Raw genomic sequence first — 17848 nt, 5'->3', positions numbered from 1 at the left:
CATCATCCTTAGCATTACAAGGACTTACTTACATCTCAGTTTGTCTAGCCAAGGTAGATAGCCTTTCATGCTGTTTTCCATCAACAAAATTATCAAGAGACTTAGATCTGAGCTCATGTGGAAGAACTTTCCCAATTTCCTCATCTAATGATAATTGGAGCTCAATTTTAATTGGGGTTTTCTTGAATTTAACATAGCATTAAAAAAAAAAAAAGCTCCATGTGTAATGAAAGTGACTCTTTTGTAGGATGGCGCCAAGCATCGTGAAAAGCCTGATGGATCACACCATTCCTGAGGTTTAAGTCACAGCACAGTGTAAACACAGCTGAACTTCTCCAGTTTCCTTCTTCGGCAACTTCTGCATTATGCACATGAAGCTTTCCCGGAGCCAGGGAGCATATGCTGCATGAGGACCTTTCTATACATCATGGCTGGGAACCTTACTGTTGCATCTGATACTTTCTTCAGATTTCAAGATAGTTGTAGCCTTATCCTGGTTTTACAGATGTGAAACTTTCAAAAGATTTATTGACTTTCCTAGAATAGTTTCTCTACTGGAAACCTGATGCTTTTATAAGCCATTGTTACTAGGATGATTGATACAAGTTTAGTGTTGTGTGAGAAGCAGTCACTTTTCTTCTAGATAATGCATAGTGCTGTTCATGTGTCTTTAGTTGTATGGTGTATTTACATTATTAACATGTTATCATAGTATAGTTAGGATGATTGCCTTTGATAGTTTAAGTTCTGTGTGTGTGTGTGTGTGTGTGTGTGTGTGAGAGACCAATTAAGTAACACTGATTTCATTCCATGTAAGCATTACAGTGTATGTAGGTTGCAAGAGATTATAATGATTGTTGTTAAATTTTAACTACCTTCACTTAATAATGCTTGAACTGTCGCCTTAACTGTGTTAAGCATCTAGAATAAAAGCCAAAATATAATTATTGCTGCCTTTCTAAAACCCCAAACGTAGTTGTATATTAAACTGAAATGTACGCTAGCCCATAACAGTTTAATGGTACTTACTGAGCTATGGCATAGCTGCTTAGCTGTATTTGAGATTTTCTAGTCATTGCATAATGGAAATTTCTTTCTTCTAAAATTTGCCAGTATCAATTTCTGAAAAACAAATCGCTATATATTTAATGTGAAAAATTCTTAACGCTAAACAGGATAAACTTTGGACTCCTTTTTTTCATTTGTGGATTAAGTAAGATAATACTTAATTTTGGCATTTGAATCTTAATTTTATGTAACCTAACTACTTCAGAATGCTCTTAGAATGTTTTCCTAATAATTTGTTGTCCCCTGACTCCTTCCTGAAAACAAAATGGCAGTGACACTTATCCTTTTTTTCTTTTTGATTTATATCTATCCTGTTTTAAATAAATATGCATAAAGTTAAACTTTAGTTTGTTATTGCATCATTTGGAACTTTTGTCAGTTGTCACACTTGTGCATGGCCTTGATGGGCACGTGAAATCTGCTTCCAACTGTGGAAGGCAGGGCACTGCTCTCCATGAGCAGCTGACATCCAGGAGTGTTGAGAACCCCTCAGATCTGAAAGGCTGTGAGTGTTGAAGCTCCTGTCCCAGTTTGCAGTCTGAGGGACGGGTTCGCCCTGTGCACTCAGGCTGTACAGCAGGAACTTGATGAGGCTGTTGATGCTCCCTACCAACACCACAAATCGTGTGTGTGTGTGTGTGTGTGTGTGTGTGTGTGTGAATTTGATATTTGTTACCTTAGTTGATTCACAATTTTTCTCCTTATGCTGCACTCCTGTAAGATATGACAGTGCTTTCTAAAGAGTGTGGAAAATTTAAAATCATATGATTATAGTGGTTCAGAAGTTGAACCTGAAAGAAAATCAGTGCTATTGCTATATAGGTTACCATGTTTGAAATTTATATATTTCCCAGTTTGATTATCTGTTTGGCCTGGACTTGAGTCTGAAGACAGTGATATGAAGAGTTCTGTGACTTCTGAAACTAGTGTTTTCTAAGAAGATCAATACTTGTGATTTGTAAAAGCTACTAGTGTTTATAATCAATTTAAGTAAGAAAATGAAAACTGCTCTCATTACAGAAAAATATTTTTAATGTAGAAAAAATGAGCATTTAATAGCTTAATGAAATACAAACCATTCCTATACACAGTAAACTTACTGCTATAAGAACTGCTAATCCTTTCCCAGGTTCTTAGAAGCTGGGGACACCATCATAGAAAGTAACCACTCCATGAAACATTCGTAAAAACCTAGTGTCAGCAATTGATAGATCAGGAAGACAAAACAGAGTGACTCTGAAGTAGCAGACGATAACTGCACATTTTTGTGGGGAATTCTAAACTGTTGAGTGCTTTCTGATGTTTCCCCAACCCAGTTTAGTATCTCTTGGCTTCTCTCTGCCACCCAACCCAGTCTTCTACCCATCATCACACTGGGATGTAATATTTTCTCCCTAACACTCATAATTCTATCTGCCTTAGTGGATGGCAACTAATGGCTTTCAAAAACGAAATCACCATGATTTAGAAAGTTTAAAACCACAAATTTTCCATGTGGTGACACTTCTAATTACTACCATTGCACATTCACCAGTTCTTTTAAAAGTTTTGTTTAAAAATACTTTAAATAGAGTTTAATGTTCAAGAGAGGAAAAGGCACTTAATACTGCAATTTCCAGAACATAATTTGTCTGTCTTCCCCTCCTGTGATGATGCTGCTACACTGTTCATTCATCCATATGCAAGTCACAGCACCTGAAAGGAAGACACATTAGGTAGGAAGGTGACCAGGAGGTAGCCAAAGATACACTCTACTGTAATGCTCACTCTTTGCTTGCTATTCATTTACAAAGAAGAAAAGTAAGTACTACTTGTCTTTTTCTTTAACAAAATCCTTGTAATAAATTAAAAAACAAGTGCTTGGTACAAAGAACTTATGAGGAATAAAAAAGAAACCATTTCAATGTATATCTAAAGCCAAAAGAACAGGAATTATTCAGGAAATGGATTGGAAGGGATCAAATGTCAATTAGAACTACTGTAGGAATAAAATGCGTAATTTTTAAGATATACATTTAATAAAAAATAATCATGAAACTGGGGCACAGGAGAGGATAAAAGTGGGAAAATCACAGCAGGAAGTCAATAGCTACTAGAATTAAAAACTCAGTCCTTCAAACAATGAGGAGAAAAGCATGCAAGTTTATACAAACATGGCAGTGAATCTCCAAGAGATGATACTACTAGATGGAAAAAGAGCAGAATAGTTTTATATTACACTTCATGTATTCTACAGTTTTAGGCACATACACCTTCTCATTAAAGAGGATGTACATACACAGCATATGCTGATGAATGTCCTCCCAGGAGGCCTGGGACACAGGAGTCAGCAGTGTGACAGCAAAAGGAGGAAGCCTAACTTTTTAAATTTTAATTCGTTACCTTTGTATTATTTCTGGCTTCTTAAAAACTTCACTGTATATTATCTTTAAAAACATTAGATAACTCTACTATGGTTTTTAATTCTCCATGTGAAAGTTAACATTAAGACTTCCTTTTTGGAGTTAAATATCTGTCAGCATGAAACCAAATCCTGGGCTGGAGCTGGAGCTTGGTGGCAGAGCACTTGCCTAGCATGTGTGAGGCACTGGGTTCGATCCTTAGCACCACATAAAAATAAATAATGACATTCTGTCCATCTACAACTACAAAAAAATTAAACAAATCCTCAGCTACCTAAGAGATGAGGATCACAGGCCAACCAGGGAGATATACAGAGCATGAACATGTGGGGTGTTTTCTGCCTGAGATGTGTTCCCTGATGGAAGAGGTGGGCTGAGTGTCTTAGAAGTGACGATCAGGACAGGTGCAGTAACTGCTTACCTGTGTGGCCCTGTATTCTCTCACTGATTTTTGCTCCAAGGAGATCCCAAACGAGCAGCTCGCCAGACTGACTTCCAGATAAAACGGAATTTCCATCCCAGATAAAGCACCTGCAAGTGATTTGGAAATGATCATTCTGTCATCATGAAGGAAGGGTGGGTTACATTGACCAAACACCCAAATGAAATGATTGTGTGTTTGCAAATGTCTTCATCGCCTGCTTGGGAACTGTACCTCTGGGGCTCGTCTGACGTCAGGGAGGAGATGAGCATCCCTGTCTGCACATCTATTACATTCAGACAGCCATCTGCTCCTGTGCTGAGGACATGGCGACTATCTGCAACACAAAATAAGATACAGAGGGATGACTTCAAACTACTGGTTAGCTTATTCTGAAATTTAACTTCTGAATCCAGTGGCCTACTATCCACTATTGCTCCCCTTGAACTTATGTTTAAGCAATAACTATACTGTCCTTGAAATGTTTTTATCTAAGACACAGGGATGAGATAACTCTTTGCTGTGAGTTCATTTATATCTTACACATTAATTTCCCTAATAAGTTGAGCAATTAAGAAAAACATCCAATCCTTTTCTAATAGGTACCAGTGACACAGGTATACTGTATATCATACCCTGGCCTTAGCTATAGGCAAACTCTTTCCAGCAAATAGTATTTTCAATTTAAATTTTTACCATTCATTTCAGAATTTTAATATACATGGTATATAACCTGTATTAAAAAGGATAATACCTACCTGGGCTAAAAGCGGCATCACAAACAGTCCCTGAATGGCATGGAATCTGGTGCAATAGGGTGGCCGTAGCAAGGTCCCAAATATTCACCGTGCCTTCCTTGGTGCCTGAAACCAACAGTGTGCTTGCAGCATTTAAACTGATTGTATCCACCTACAGAAGAAAACAGGAATACATATTCCATTTGGAAGAATGATCATTAGCTACATTTTCCCAGGCTGATTCAATTATATGGTCAAAAGATATAAAGTGTCACACAGTGTGCTGGTGTTGCTAATCCAAGTATATTTCAACAGCATCCTACTGAATGATAATTTATTTTAAAATGAAGTAGAATTACTCATTTGCTGACAAATACAAGCAGAAATGAAAATAAAATATTGCAAGGGCAATTGTAATGCTATTTTCAATAGCCTAACACTGATAGTCTCAGGCTGATCCATGACTATTTGAGGGATTTATAAGGAGCGGAGACTCGATCCACAAAATTACACTTGCATACCATCTTGAATTACATACTCAATATTTTTTAACTTCAGTTGTTCTGAAGACCATGAATATTAGATATCAATTAACAGCCTTAGGAGAAAGGCAATGCTACTATTATAGACTAAGGTACAGCACTGAGACCCATGAAAACAATGTGCAAGAACTAAGATCCCTTTTGGTTCTGCTACCAGGCTGTGTACAATTGGCCGTCCTAAATGGCAGGTAACTGTTCTCAACTGTGAGATGAGTGTCTCCTAAACAGATGGGTCCCATCTACCTTCTAGGTCAGAAGACATGGTCTCATCTTAGGTTGACAGGCCCCAGCTTGCTGCCCCAAAGAATTTGAGGCTCAGAAATTGATATTTTAGAAGTCGAGAGGTATAGAAGCTAATTCTCAGAAAAATGTGGAAAGATGCACATTGGAGGAAAAAGAAAGCAGACTTAGAAATGTACAGTTAACTTGAAAAACAGTTATCCTATAATTTCCAATAAGCAAAATACAACAATGCCAATGAATTAATACACACAAATATAACCAGGAACCGCCTCCCCACCCACCCCTGGACCCTCAGCTTTCTGCAGTTCTGTTGCTGGTACTCACACTGACTTCATGTTCCAGCTCAGCCAACAAGTCAAACTGGTGTTTTTTGGTGCCTGGCATCTCTGCAGGAACACCAGACCACACCTAGGGGGGAACATATTACAGGAGGTATTTTTAAACTTTACCTATAAAATCATTTCCACCTGTTTGGAAAAACTGTCTTGACCTACTTCATTTAATATACTTGCTGATGAATCTAAGCTGATTACAATCCAGCTCCTCCTCCCTGGGGCCTACACTTCCCCCATGGCCCCCCATCAGCACGTGCTTGTTTACAGGTGACTGTGCCTGTGTCTGTCCCTGTCAGTTGCTGCTATAATTATGTGCTTTAAGTATTTTGTGAATAATGAAATATGAATGCAGCTGTATAGTGTCATTAATGTTTGAAAATTTTACTAAAATTAGGTACAGGCAAATAATCATATTAAATAGAGAGGAAAAAATTCCTGAAAAATTCCTGAGGGAATTCTAATGGCTTTAAGGGTCTTGCTTTCTTTTACATAAATATAAATTGAAAACTTAAGATAAACACTGATGTGGTTTTTGTGGGAATGTTGTGTAGGATTCCAAAGAAAAAGGCTTGCGGAGTCTTACCTAAAAAGAATGGTAAATGAAAATGAAGCATCTGTATGTTTTAGATTTTAAATATATCTTTTAATTATTGTTCCCTTTAACTTGACATTTCCTGATTAACTGATCACTACTAGTTCCAGGCAGGTTAGATAAGAGGGGCTACCTCTGTACTTTTTTTTTCTGTACAACTTTTAATGAATTGTAGACTGTTCAGCCACCAGTTGAATACACAATACAGAAATCACTGTAAATTTCTTAATATATTAGGTGCATAAATTTTTTTAAAAATGCAATAATATTCAGCATCCTTATTTATATACTTTGTTAAACAGTGGAGTGATGAACATATTCAAAACAGATAGTTGAACGGTCTGAATTTTTTTATGTCCAAACATTTCAGATAAAAGTCACATATAAACCTTCACTGTCGAGTCCCACGATGCAGAATATAGCCTGTCATTATGCCAACAGATCTTACTAACAGCATCATCATGTCCCATCAATGTGTCCTGGCATCTTCCAAATGCTATGGAATAAAAATAGCTAAAAGATAATGAGAGGTATTAAAACAGTGTTCCATCTTAATTTTAAGACTCAAACACATATTTAAAAAACATATTACTCAATGCTACTATTTACTAAGGCCTAAAAAATTACAAATTTCTTATTCTGATTGTTATCAAACCAGAATTCAAAATTTGAATTTAAAACTAGAAATTTCTCAGTCTGGCTCATTTGTTTTTACACTCACTTAAAACAGAAGAAAACAGGTTCCAGTGGAGAAATTTTTAGACTCGATATTTTCCTCATCTATAATATTTGTTCTCTTTAGAAACATAGTGTTCTGGTAGTGGAAGGTCCTGCTACTCTGTATGGAGAATTACAAAGGAGTGTACACTGATACATACACATTATTATCCCAAGAAGAGCTTATGACAGTGGCATCTCCTGGTAAAAGTAAACAAGACGATAAAGCCTGAAATACAAATGATCTGAATTAACAATATGAAGTGATTAGTAAATCCTTAACATGGTCAATAAGTTCCTTCCAAAATAAATGCTCAAATTCTCTTTATGGAGTCTCTCTTCATGACCAGGTTTTCTGAAGTGGCCAATTCCAGATGTAAGGATTCCTCCCAATGTCCAATGTGTCAAGGGTATTATGATCTAGGACTCTCAGGCCCTGGTGGCCCTCACTGCCTTGGGCTAGAGGAGGTCTGTTAACACTCTGGAGCAAATATAGGGTGGATGATATAGGCCAGGATAATTCTCAACAACAAAAATGTCCTCTCCAGATTATACAATTAAGTAAGTGAGAAAAACTTCCAAAATTCTTCAGGGAATTCCAAAATGTTTTGGATAATTTACATTAAAAACATGTTCTAATTTTAGAGGAACTGTTCTTGTTGCATTGGGTATCCTACCAATTCAGAAATACATAAGTAGCACATAAACATTTACTCTGGAAGTTAAAAATAAAAGATTTAGTAAAGCAAATTCTACTGAGTCTTTTTTCAAGACTTTTAGCCTGAAAAGGAAATCACAATAGTAGGAGAAAGAGACAACCTGAAAAAAAATTTAAATTGAAGCCAACCAAGGTATTCTGTGGATGCCACACAGGAATAAACTCAGTTGTTTTGATCGAGATTAAATGTCATTATGTGTGTGTATAAAGCAAACTACTACATGAATTTCCATCATAAAACTGATAAAATGAACTCACCATATTTGAAAATGATATACTTCTTTGAAGCATTTTGGATTCTTTAGAAAACATCTTCAAGGTGGAATCTAAGGTAATAATGAGAAAGCAGACATGTAAGAAAGATTTTCTACTCACTACAGGTGGCCAATGAGTGCTGCCTTTCTTATTCCTGAAGGCCAAAGAGTATGTAATTCCAAGGGACTGGGTGTAGACAAGGCTGGATGACCTAAGGCCTCATCCACATGAAGATTCTACAGTCTAGAACTCCATGATGAGGAAATCAACTTAAATCCCAGAAACCAGTAAAACATAGTACACGGTTGACATTTCAGCATGACGCAGGCAAGAAAGCCTGGCAACTGAGGCGAGCTGAAGTTGAAGAGAAGGCGACAGGGATCTTAACATTAAAATAATAAGACATTCTTCAGCATTAACTTGAAAATGAAAACAAAAGAACGAACACACTACTGCTTGAACTTTTCCTTGGGAGATATGTTCAATGATGATAAATCTTCCCGACCTTGCTTTTGATCCTATTAGGCAGCTGTGAATGTTCACCACAAATTATTGAACAAAGCTAATTTGGCACATCCTATAGAAGAATACCCTAAGCCAGTTGGGAATATAAAGATGTTTTTGAACAGATTTGTTTCCTGTACCAGAGATGATCAGGTTAAAGCCTGCATTAAGAGCTGATCTCAGGTTGTAGCTCTGAATACCCACATACCAAAACATACTGCATAGCTGAGGAAGAATTGTAAAGTTGGGGTGACCACCAGAATGCATACAAATCAGTACCACACATCATGAAAGTTTAAACATGATAAGAAACAACAACAGCAACAACAAAACTTAAAAACTCTTGCTTTATTAGGCAAATCCATAAAGAAGTGATATAATGCTTAATAAGCCTGAGATTTGAAGGCTGATACTCTTTATAAAACCAGGGTTCACAGGGTCACGCAAGTACAGTGAGCTGAAGAATTTAACAAACCATGCCAGACAGAACCAGCTGACAGCACAGGCTTCAGGAAGAGAGCCTTCTCTCCAGTGCTACAATGTTGGCAAATTCAGCAGGTGGAAATGCTGGCAAATCATGGACTGCTTCCCTCTACCAGAGCACCATCTCAGGACCCTGATGTGGCCAGTGTGGGTCCTGCATGTGATGGTCCCTAAGCTCTACAGTATCAATATTTTCCATGTCTTGTAGGAAATTCTGTTTTATAAAATCTGAGACTATATTTAGAGAGAAGGTAATGAAATGTTATAGATGATAAAGCATGGAAACAGAATCTGGGAGTACTGAGAGTACTGATGTACCTAGAAGTGTTTAGTTGGATATCATTTCTTTTTTTTTTTTTGGTGGTGCTGGGGATTGAACCCAGGGCCTTGTGCATGTGAAGCAAGGACTCTACCAACTGAGCTATATCCTCACCCTGGATATCATTTGTTAATGGATGAAAAACATAATCTATTATTAATAAAGAACAAGTGGCCTCATTAAAAATACCTAGTGAATTTTTCAGAATTGGTTTTCTTATCACTGAAGAAGAACGGCTGAAGCATCACCCCTTTTACCTCCATATTTTCCAGAGTGCCAATTCAGGCTCTGAACATAAGTGGGACAGGACACCCTTTGATTGATTATATAATTACACAGACTACCAGGGAAACAAAGAAATGCACAGCAAGAAATCCATTTTGTTATTTAAGATCAAGATGGCCAAATTCTAATGTATTGTTGAAACACAGCTGTAAATCTTATCAAGTAATCATGTCAGGGGTTTTCAGAATTCTGACATGATACAGTCATATTGGCAATACATGGATTCAATTTCAAGCTAAATCCTACAATAAAAAGAGAGAGAGAGAGAGAGAGAGAGAGAGAGAGAGAGAAATCCTGCATGACAAGACTGAGAAATGAAACAGAAAAGCTGCGCTGCACATGCTAGCGCACATGCATCTGGCACAGCTCTTGAGAAGTCTCTGCCATCCCACTCTGGGTTCACGCACAGCCAGCAAGCAGACCCGACACGTTGCCATGGCAGGTGGTAAAGATCTCAACCAGACATGGGTAAGAAACTCTGGCCTTTATCTTTATGCCGGGAAACCTTATCAGCAACAGAAAGGCACTTTACTTTGTGTTTGGCAAATTATAATGACATTTTACATAATATATTACAAACAAATTGCTCTAATCTATTTTATGGGGAGGCAGTGTTCGCAAGTAAAGTACTCAACCAGGAGATAAAAAATGTAGATGCTCTGAGTCAACTTAAACCTCTTTTTGGGTAGGAAAACTTACCTTGTGATGTTGTAAAGACTGAAGACCCATTGCATGAGACCGCTATCCCCGTGACTGCCCTATTTAAAAACAAAGTTTTATAAATTACTATCAGCCATGTACTCAGACATCTGCTTTGCTCCAAGTCCTTAACTTTCACCTAGTTACTTAATTTTTTCTTTGTACTTTGTCTGCTGGATCTGTCTAGCATATAATTGCCATTAACAGATCACAGTTTGGCAATGTCTGCCTTTGCTTTGATGATTCCTTGTGGCCAGAAAACATTCCCACTCTTAGCTTTCCACATAGCCAGGGTCAATGCTGAATGTGCTTCTGACAATTTTTGACAACTGGAAAATGCTTTTCCTTCAATCCTACCTTATTTGACCATCACCAAGATAACTGAACCTCCTTTTTATAACCACCTCACTTGTGTCATTTCCAAATCCAATTTCTTTGGCATCTGGTCTGTCAAACATGACACAATTATCTGGTTCTAGCATATCCTCCTAGAGGACATTCAAGAGTCATTAAACATCACATGAATGAACACTATGGGTTTATTCATGTCTTTGTTGTCTTGGATTACAAGGTCCCTGTCTACATACATGCTATTTGGAGAAGGTGAGAAAAGACACACCATTGTTAAAATAACGGACAGGGTAGAACTAGTTATTTCTTTTCAGAATGCTGTACTCTGGTTTAGAGTCATGCACCTTAAGCCAGGCATACAGCATGTCCAGGTCCACCCATGAGCAATGGCATATGCAATCATGAAACTGTCAGGCTGTTGATGGCCATGTAGCAGGACCCTGGGCTCCTGTAATCCAGTTGGCCAGGCTAGGTCAGTGCTTCTCAAACCTTCGTACAGAAGGACAAGGAACATCCTTTACAGACAGGAGAGGGAACACACACATCTCCCCTGTATCCAAAGCAAGCCCAGTTTCTTTGAAGTACAGGTATGATTTAAAAACTTCATGTGATCTTTGCAATGTTCTCTGTGTATACACTAATATTTATCATATTTTTAAAAGATGCATTTCCCCCATATTATCAGTAAACTCAACACTTGAGGAAGAAAGATCATGCTTCTCCCAGTATTTCACCATATAATCATGGTCACACATTAGCACATATTTGCATTCTAATCCTGTGTCAAAGACAGGATTTTAAGGAATACCAGCATAATAATCATAATAAAAAATTCACATAATGGGTGGCATCCCACTTTTTTTTGCAAAAAACATTTCACGACTGTGCAGTGAAATATAGTTATCTTCAGACCATCAATGATTATAGGGGTGGTGTGTTCAGTCTGAGAGATAGAAGACCATTTCTTGTCTGCAGAACTGAACTCATGTTATAGAAGGACAGATGGCAGCAATGGCAGCATGAGTCGAGGGGGCCAACATATGTCATTTTGTGCCAAACTTTTCATTTGCTACATTGACTTTAGGTGACAGATCACCGTAGACATGGGGGGTGGATAAAAAGCAATCAAGACAACATTGAAAGAAAACTCCCCCCACCCCGCCCCAACTCAGCTTAAAACAGCTCAATCCTATGAAAGTTTTAACTTTTGCAAAAACTATAGGCTACAGAGAAGCATGGAGATATCCTTACTCTTTGTGGATTTTATACTGCTCATGTAACTGCAGTTTGGTGATGTTATTCCAGGCCAGTGTTTTGCTTTCTTCGGTCAGATCTTCAAAAGACTCTTCACCTGGAGAGACTACATTAAATCATTGCTGGGTCAACTAAATTACCGACAGACAACTTCATCCTATTTGTGTTATTATCTATGAAAATTAAACAACCAAGAAAACAAAACACCTCCCCCCAATTGTAACTGCTGTCAAATGTACTTATTAGATATTAGGCCATGTTAGATGAGGAAAGAAATTATGTAGAGAAAAATGAAGAGGTATCTGAGTACTATAGTATTCCCAAAGTTTGCAAAGCTTTTACTTGCCTACAGACTCACGAATTTCAGGAAATATAAGACTGAACAACCATTTCCTTATCAGCAATCTTTGTGAAAACCTGGCCACTGCCTAAGAATGCAGAAGTTTCGTTTTGTTTTTGAAGTGGAAGAGGAGGGAAGAAATCAATACAAGAGATGGGATAAAAGAAATGCTTTCACTTCTGCTTTAAGAAATGCTGGCACTTAAAGCAATCACATGACTGTGGTTGTAGCTGGTGACCTAGCAGAGCACAGGATGAAACAGCATCACAAGATAATCCTATGGTCTTTTATGACTTAACCTCGTGAAACATACAGTATGTCTTAAAGAAGTGCACTGAGCTACCCCTGGGTCAAGTAACTTCTATAAGCTGTTCCTCCAGGCTTGAGACCATGAGCCTGAAAAGCCTGGATTTGCTTGGGATAGACAGAATTGGGGATAAAAAGATATGCAGTGAATTTGCTGCCAAGGTGCCATATGGTGCCACACAGCTAGCTCTTCCTTTGGGGCTATAGGCTGAGGTTCTCTGATATCAGATAAAAAAAAAACACATAACTGAGTAAAGGTACAGTGGTGGTTCCTTCCTTTCCAAATATCAAGTGTGAAAAATGGGTCAAGTTCATTTTAGCACCTAGCATCTGGATAGAATACTCTGTAACTGTTTGTCAAAAGTTAAATAAGAAAAAAGGAAGAAAACAGAACAGTTTGAATTTAAGGTTTGTATGTAGGTTTGGTAAAGAATCGGAGATGGAGGAAGCCATTTTGGGGAAAGAGCAAGGTGGACAGTGACTGCTACAGCAGCCAGGGTCTGGGTTCTAAGTATGAATATGTGAATTGGGCTGGGGTTATGGCTCAGTGGTAGAGCACTCGCCTAGCACGCAAGAGGCACTGGGTTTGATCCCCAGCACCACATAAAAAATAAACAAAATAAAGATATTGTGTCCATCTACAACTAAAATTATATATATATATATATATATAATATATATAAATATAAAAACATAATATAATAAAAATATATAAATATGTACAAAAACAAAATAAAGGTGTTGTGTACATCTACAACTATATACTAATATATATATATATATATTAAGAATACATGAATTGCTCAGCACTAAACCCTAACTTGTAAAACAGAAAAGAAAGGGACCCACAGCACAAAATATAGCCAAGTCTCACTCAAAGTACTAGAAAATAAAAGTGTTTATCTCAAAGTTAACAGTTAAAAACAAAGCAAAACAAAAAAACAGGAGAGAAGAAAAACATCTCCTTCTCCCTCTTCCTCTCAGTACTGAGGATTAAACCAAGGCCTTCCATGCTGAGCAAATGCTTTACCACTGAGCTGCACCTCCAGCCCCTGAGAAACATCTCTAAGCAGTTCACCTCCTCTTTAGAATCTTCAGAAACATCTCAAACACAAGGAGAAACAGAAGGTGCTCACGTTCTTTTTATAAAACTTACCTGGGGAATCTACTATAGGAGCATTATAACTGGAGGTCTGGGACAAACTTTTAAACTTGGGGGTGATCCTTCGAGGATGTGGTGTCACAAACAGTTGTTTTGGTGTCTGCCCAAATTCCAAGATTTGGGTTAGCATGGCTACTTTCTCATCAGGATCCTCAATGCTTTAGGACAGAACACAAATAATGCAGTAAACCACCAGGTTCAAGTTCCCTGAAAGCACATGTTTCAAATAATGTAGATCAACAGGAGAGATTAACCCTCAAATAATAATAGCAACTATGGACCAGGACTATCTAAGCCTCATTGCAGACTTTTAGATTATTTTATAACTAATGTAATAGTGAAGACAAGATAGAATTTATTTTAAAATTTCCACATCTTAACACTCTCAAATAACTACATTAGTAATTCAGATAGAGATATTTTATAACTCATATAGAAATGCTTTATAGATATTTAAGTACCTGTTCAAGTCAACACCTCCTTCATAGGTCAGGGGATGAAATACTGAAAGAGAGATGTAAACACTATTGAAAGTTGTACTATTTAGGTATCATATTCACCCTGTTCAGAATATAAACAACCAACCTAACAATTTAAAACTATATTCAAAGACACTGATTTTCCACTTTGCAAAACATACTACTATAAACTGAGTAAATATTAACTAGAATTATTATCTGTTGATGAACAAAAATTGAATTGGCTGATTAGTTGATTTGTTATCTTGGTGGACCTTGGTCAGCATTATTTTCTCCTTAAGGGAAGCTTGAGTCAGAGTATTGGTCTGACTCTGCACTGCCATGAGCAATGAGGTCTGAATTTCTAGCTTTATTTTTTTATTACTGCCCAGAAAAGTGGAGGCAGATCAGCACAGAAGCTGAAGAGGAGGTATATTGTCCACTATTTTTTTCTTTTTCTGTTTAATTAAAAAGAAACTCTGGGGCCTTTCATAAGAATTGAGGTCACTGTTCTATCCAATTTTTAGTAATTTTTAAATGGGATGGAGAGTACAGTCAGCCCTCTATATCTGTGGATTTCACATCTGTGCATTCAACCAACTGCATATATTTGAAAAAAAGAACTGCATCTATACAAAACAGGTACAAATTTTTTCTTTCATTATTCTCTAAACAATACAGTATAACAGCTATTTACACAGCATTTACATTGTATTTGGTGTTATAAGTAATCTAGAGGTGATTTAAATATGCAGGAAGATGTATGTAGGTTATATGCAAACACAACACCATTTTACATACGGGACTCTTGAGCATTCACCGGTTTTGGTAATCACAAGGGGTCCTGAAACACTGAGACCATGGGGCAGCAGTTGTTATTTAGGCAAAAGCCCTGTATCCTTGGTTACTCTGTATCTAACCCATGGTCACGGAGCCAGTGAGCAGTATTTTCTGATAGGAAGATGCTTCTGCTAAAGAAATGTTTGATTGCTCTAACTTTATTTTTCTTTGTTTGCTTTCTTCCTCACTAAACTCTAATTGAAAGTTCAATGAACATAAATACATACCATTATGGGCCCCAACAGCATCACTCCCTTTTTGCTTGTAGCCAAATATTAGATCAATCCATTCATGGAGATGCTCTGATACATAATTGCTTTCCAGTGCCTCCTTGCTCTTCTGGAGAAAGTCCTCGGGACCTAGCAGATCAGACTCAATCAAAACCTGACACAGACTCCATTATATTCACTCTCATTTCTTTTGTCTGTCCCTATGCAGATTAAGCTTCTAGGATACCTAAGAAGTGCATATTTCTTAATGAGATTTTACCTCCACATGAAATGTACATTTTTTTGGGGTGGGGAATGGTAAGAATTGTTTTTCCAATCTTATGTCTCTCAAATACATATGAATGTTTTTATATCATAGACTCAGAATACTTCTGATTTGGAACAGACTAATGATATTGACTTATTTATAGAATAATACTGTTATTTTTAAAAATTTAAGCACGAAAACAATGACGCTGAAATTGTACTATCCAGTAAAAAATGTACATAACACAGTATGTGCATGAAGGTACTCACTTGAGGCCCACAGGGGAAGTTCTACATCATCAACCATCTGTCCTCCTTGTCTCTTCCCCAAATCCAACTTCAGACTATTGACTAAAAAGCTGACATCATCACCATAGAATTCTGGGATCAACTGAAAGTTCCAGGGGAAGAAAAGAAAACAGTAACATTTTTAAAAACAGTTAGAAACCACAAGCCCTGAGAATACTCAGTATTAACTGCTTACCTCTTTAAAATCTGTTGCACCATCCAAACAGTTTTTCCAGGTTTCTGCAATACTAAATATGGAAAAAAAAATCTCATGTTAAATCTAAGCTACAGAAATACCAACAGCAGTCCTTCCTATGCACCCACCTATGCAACCACTACTGTTGTACTCTTTACCTATACTAACTCATTTTTCTCATTCACTCAGAGTTCTTAATATTCACATAGTGAGTATTCCCCTTCAATGAAAGAGACAAATGGGGCTCAGGGGCTCATGTAACTTCTTTGGGGGTCACAAAGGGATGAGTGTAGAGTTCAAGTCTACATCATTAGACGCACACACACACACATGGCCTCATTCAAGGTGCCCAGACATTAAAATATCAGCATACTGTTTTAATAGCTCATTTAAAAGTATGTGTATTGGCTTGGGGCTGTAGCTCAGTGGCAGAACGCTTGCCTAGCCTGTGTGAGGCACTGAGTTTGATCCTTAGCACCCCATAAAAAACTAAACACATAAACGTATGCTGACCATCTACAACTATTAAAAAAAACAGAAAAAAGTATGTGTATAGACATAAACTAAAATATTAACAAATGATAATGATTATCTCATTGTGGTGGGATTCTAAGAAAACTTTACTTCCTTTTTCTTTCTTTTTTTTTTTTTTTTGGTGATACTGGGTATTTCCATCTTTATCTTTTGATTTATTTAAAGGAAATATTACTGAATATATATGTGTATACACACATACACCACACACACACACACACACACACACACACACACATTCTCTCTCTCTCTCTCTAAGTTATAATCAATTTATAGTAGAATTAAGAATAATAAAATGTTGGAAATGATCGAAATGCCCAACAGAGAAAGACAGTTGAAATAATTTATGACATGTTAGAATGTGATATAATAATTTTAAAAATCAGTGTTTTGAAGAATACCTAATGATGGGCGAAATGTCAAGATCTAATATTAGGCTACAAAAGGCAGGAGAAAAATCTATATTTAAAATATGCACTTCATTTATACACACATTCATGCACACATATATATGTTTTGAAAAAGCCTAAAACGAAAAGCTACAAGTAGTGTTTTTTTATATTTATATTTTTGTTTATATCTACTATTTTTTTTAAAGAGAGAGAGAGAGAGAGTTTTAATATTTATTTATTTATTTTTAGTTTTCGGTGGACACAACATCTTTGTATGTGGTGCTGAGGATCGAACCCGGGCCGCATGCATGCCAGGCGAGCGTGCTACCACTTGAGCCACATCCCCAGCCCCATATCTACTATTTTTTAAAATATTTTTTTAGACATTGATGGACCTTTATTTAATTAATTAATTAATTTATTTATTTATATGTGGTGCTGAGAATTGAATCCAGTGCCTCACATATGCTAGGCAAGTGCTCTACCACTCAGCCATAACCCCAGCCCTATTTAGAATTTTAAAGGAAACATACTGTGTTTTTGTACTCAAAGTGTTAAAGATGGGGAGGCATTGATATCAAACCTGTTGAACATTCTATCTGCATTATCAAATCTTCCATTCTGTAGGCATAGCATATATTCTGGTGCTAGAGAAAAAAAAATCAGGTTAAGTCGGATCATAGAATCATTTCATAAAGAAAAATAAGATGTAACTGAGGATATTGCTGAAGATTCTTACCAATTCTAACAAGATAAAAGAGCACATAACCTGGGGAAGAGTAGTGACTTCCATACATGAACTTTGGCTCAGGCATTTCCTCATAGCGTATCTATGATATAGGGGAAAAAAATAGTGCTTAGTGTTGGCTACAAAGTAGTAACTGACTCAGGTAAAAGCTTAAGAGATCATGGGCGTGGATACACTACATTC

General features: G+C 37.0%; 2 protein-coding genes across 4 annotated transcripts in view; one reads left to right on the top strand and one right to left on the bottom strand.

The window, feature by feature from the left end:
* SDCBP (syndecan binding protein) overlaps positions 1-791 on the top strand; it is a 34465-nt gene extending 33674 nt beyond the window's left edge. For both annotated transcript variants that reach the window (XM_081266085.1, XM_081266084.1), the window contains exon 9: positions 248-791. In XM_081266085.1, coding sequence (XP_081122211.1) covers positions 248-302 — 55 coding nt within the window. In that variant the 3' untranslated portion in view covers positions 303-791. The remainder of the gene's footprint in view (positions 1-247) is intronic.
* Positions 792-2079: 1288 nt separating this feature from the next.
* Positions 2080-17848, bottom strand: part of NSMAF (neutral sphingomyelinase activation associated factor) — a 55569-nt gene continuing 39800 nt past the window's right edge. The window contains exons 15-31 of one of the 2 annotated variants that reach the window (XM_081266082.1): positions 17657-17747; positions 17501-17564; positions 15992-16043; positions 15778-15898; positions 15259-15390; positions 14195-14237; positions 13728-13891; positions 11923-12031; positions 10321-10379; positions 8034-8101; positions 7219-7286; positions 6730-6853; positions 5738-5821; positions 4650-4800; positions 4126-4228; positions 3892-4001; positions 2080-2763 (exon numbers count right to left, since the gene is read on the bottom strand). In XM_081266082.1, the coding sequence (XP_081122208.1) occupies positions 2669-2763; positions 3892-4001; positions 4126-4228; positions 4650-4800; positions 5738-5821; positions 6730-6853; positions 7219-7286; positions 8034-8101; positions 10321-10379; positions 11923-12031; positions 13728-13891; positions 14195-14237; positions 15259-15390; positions 15778-15898; positions 15992-16043; positions 17501-17564; positions 17657-17747 (1638 nt within the window). In that variant the 3' untranslated portion in view covers positions 2080-2668. The remainder of the gene's footprint in view (positions 2764-3891; positions 4002-4125; positions 4229-4649; positions 4801-5737; positions 5822-6729; positions 6854-7218; positions 7287-8033; positions 8102-10320; positions 10380-11922; positions 12032-13727; positions 13892-14194; positions 14238-15258; positions 15391-15777; positions 15899-15991; positions 16044-17500; positions 17565-17656; positions 17748-17848) is intronic. The other variant, XM_081266083.1, reaches the window with a different exon arrangement.

Source organism: Spermophilus citellus, assembly GCF_964194105.1.
Source record: "Spermophilus citellus genome assembly, chromosome: 14".
Taxonomy (NCBI): Eukaryota; Metazoa; Chordata; class Mammalia; order Rodentia; family Sciuridae; genus Spermophilus; species Spermophilus citellus.
This window is presented reverse-complemented; position numbering and strand designations above follow the sequence as displayed.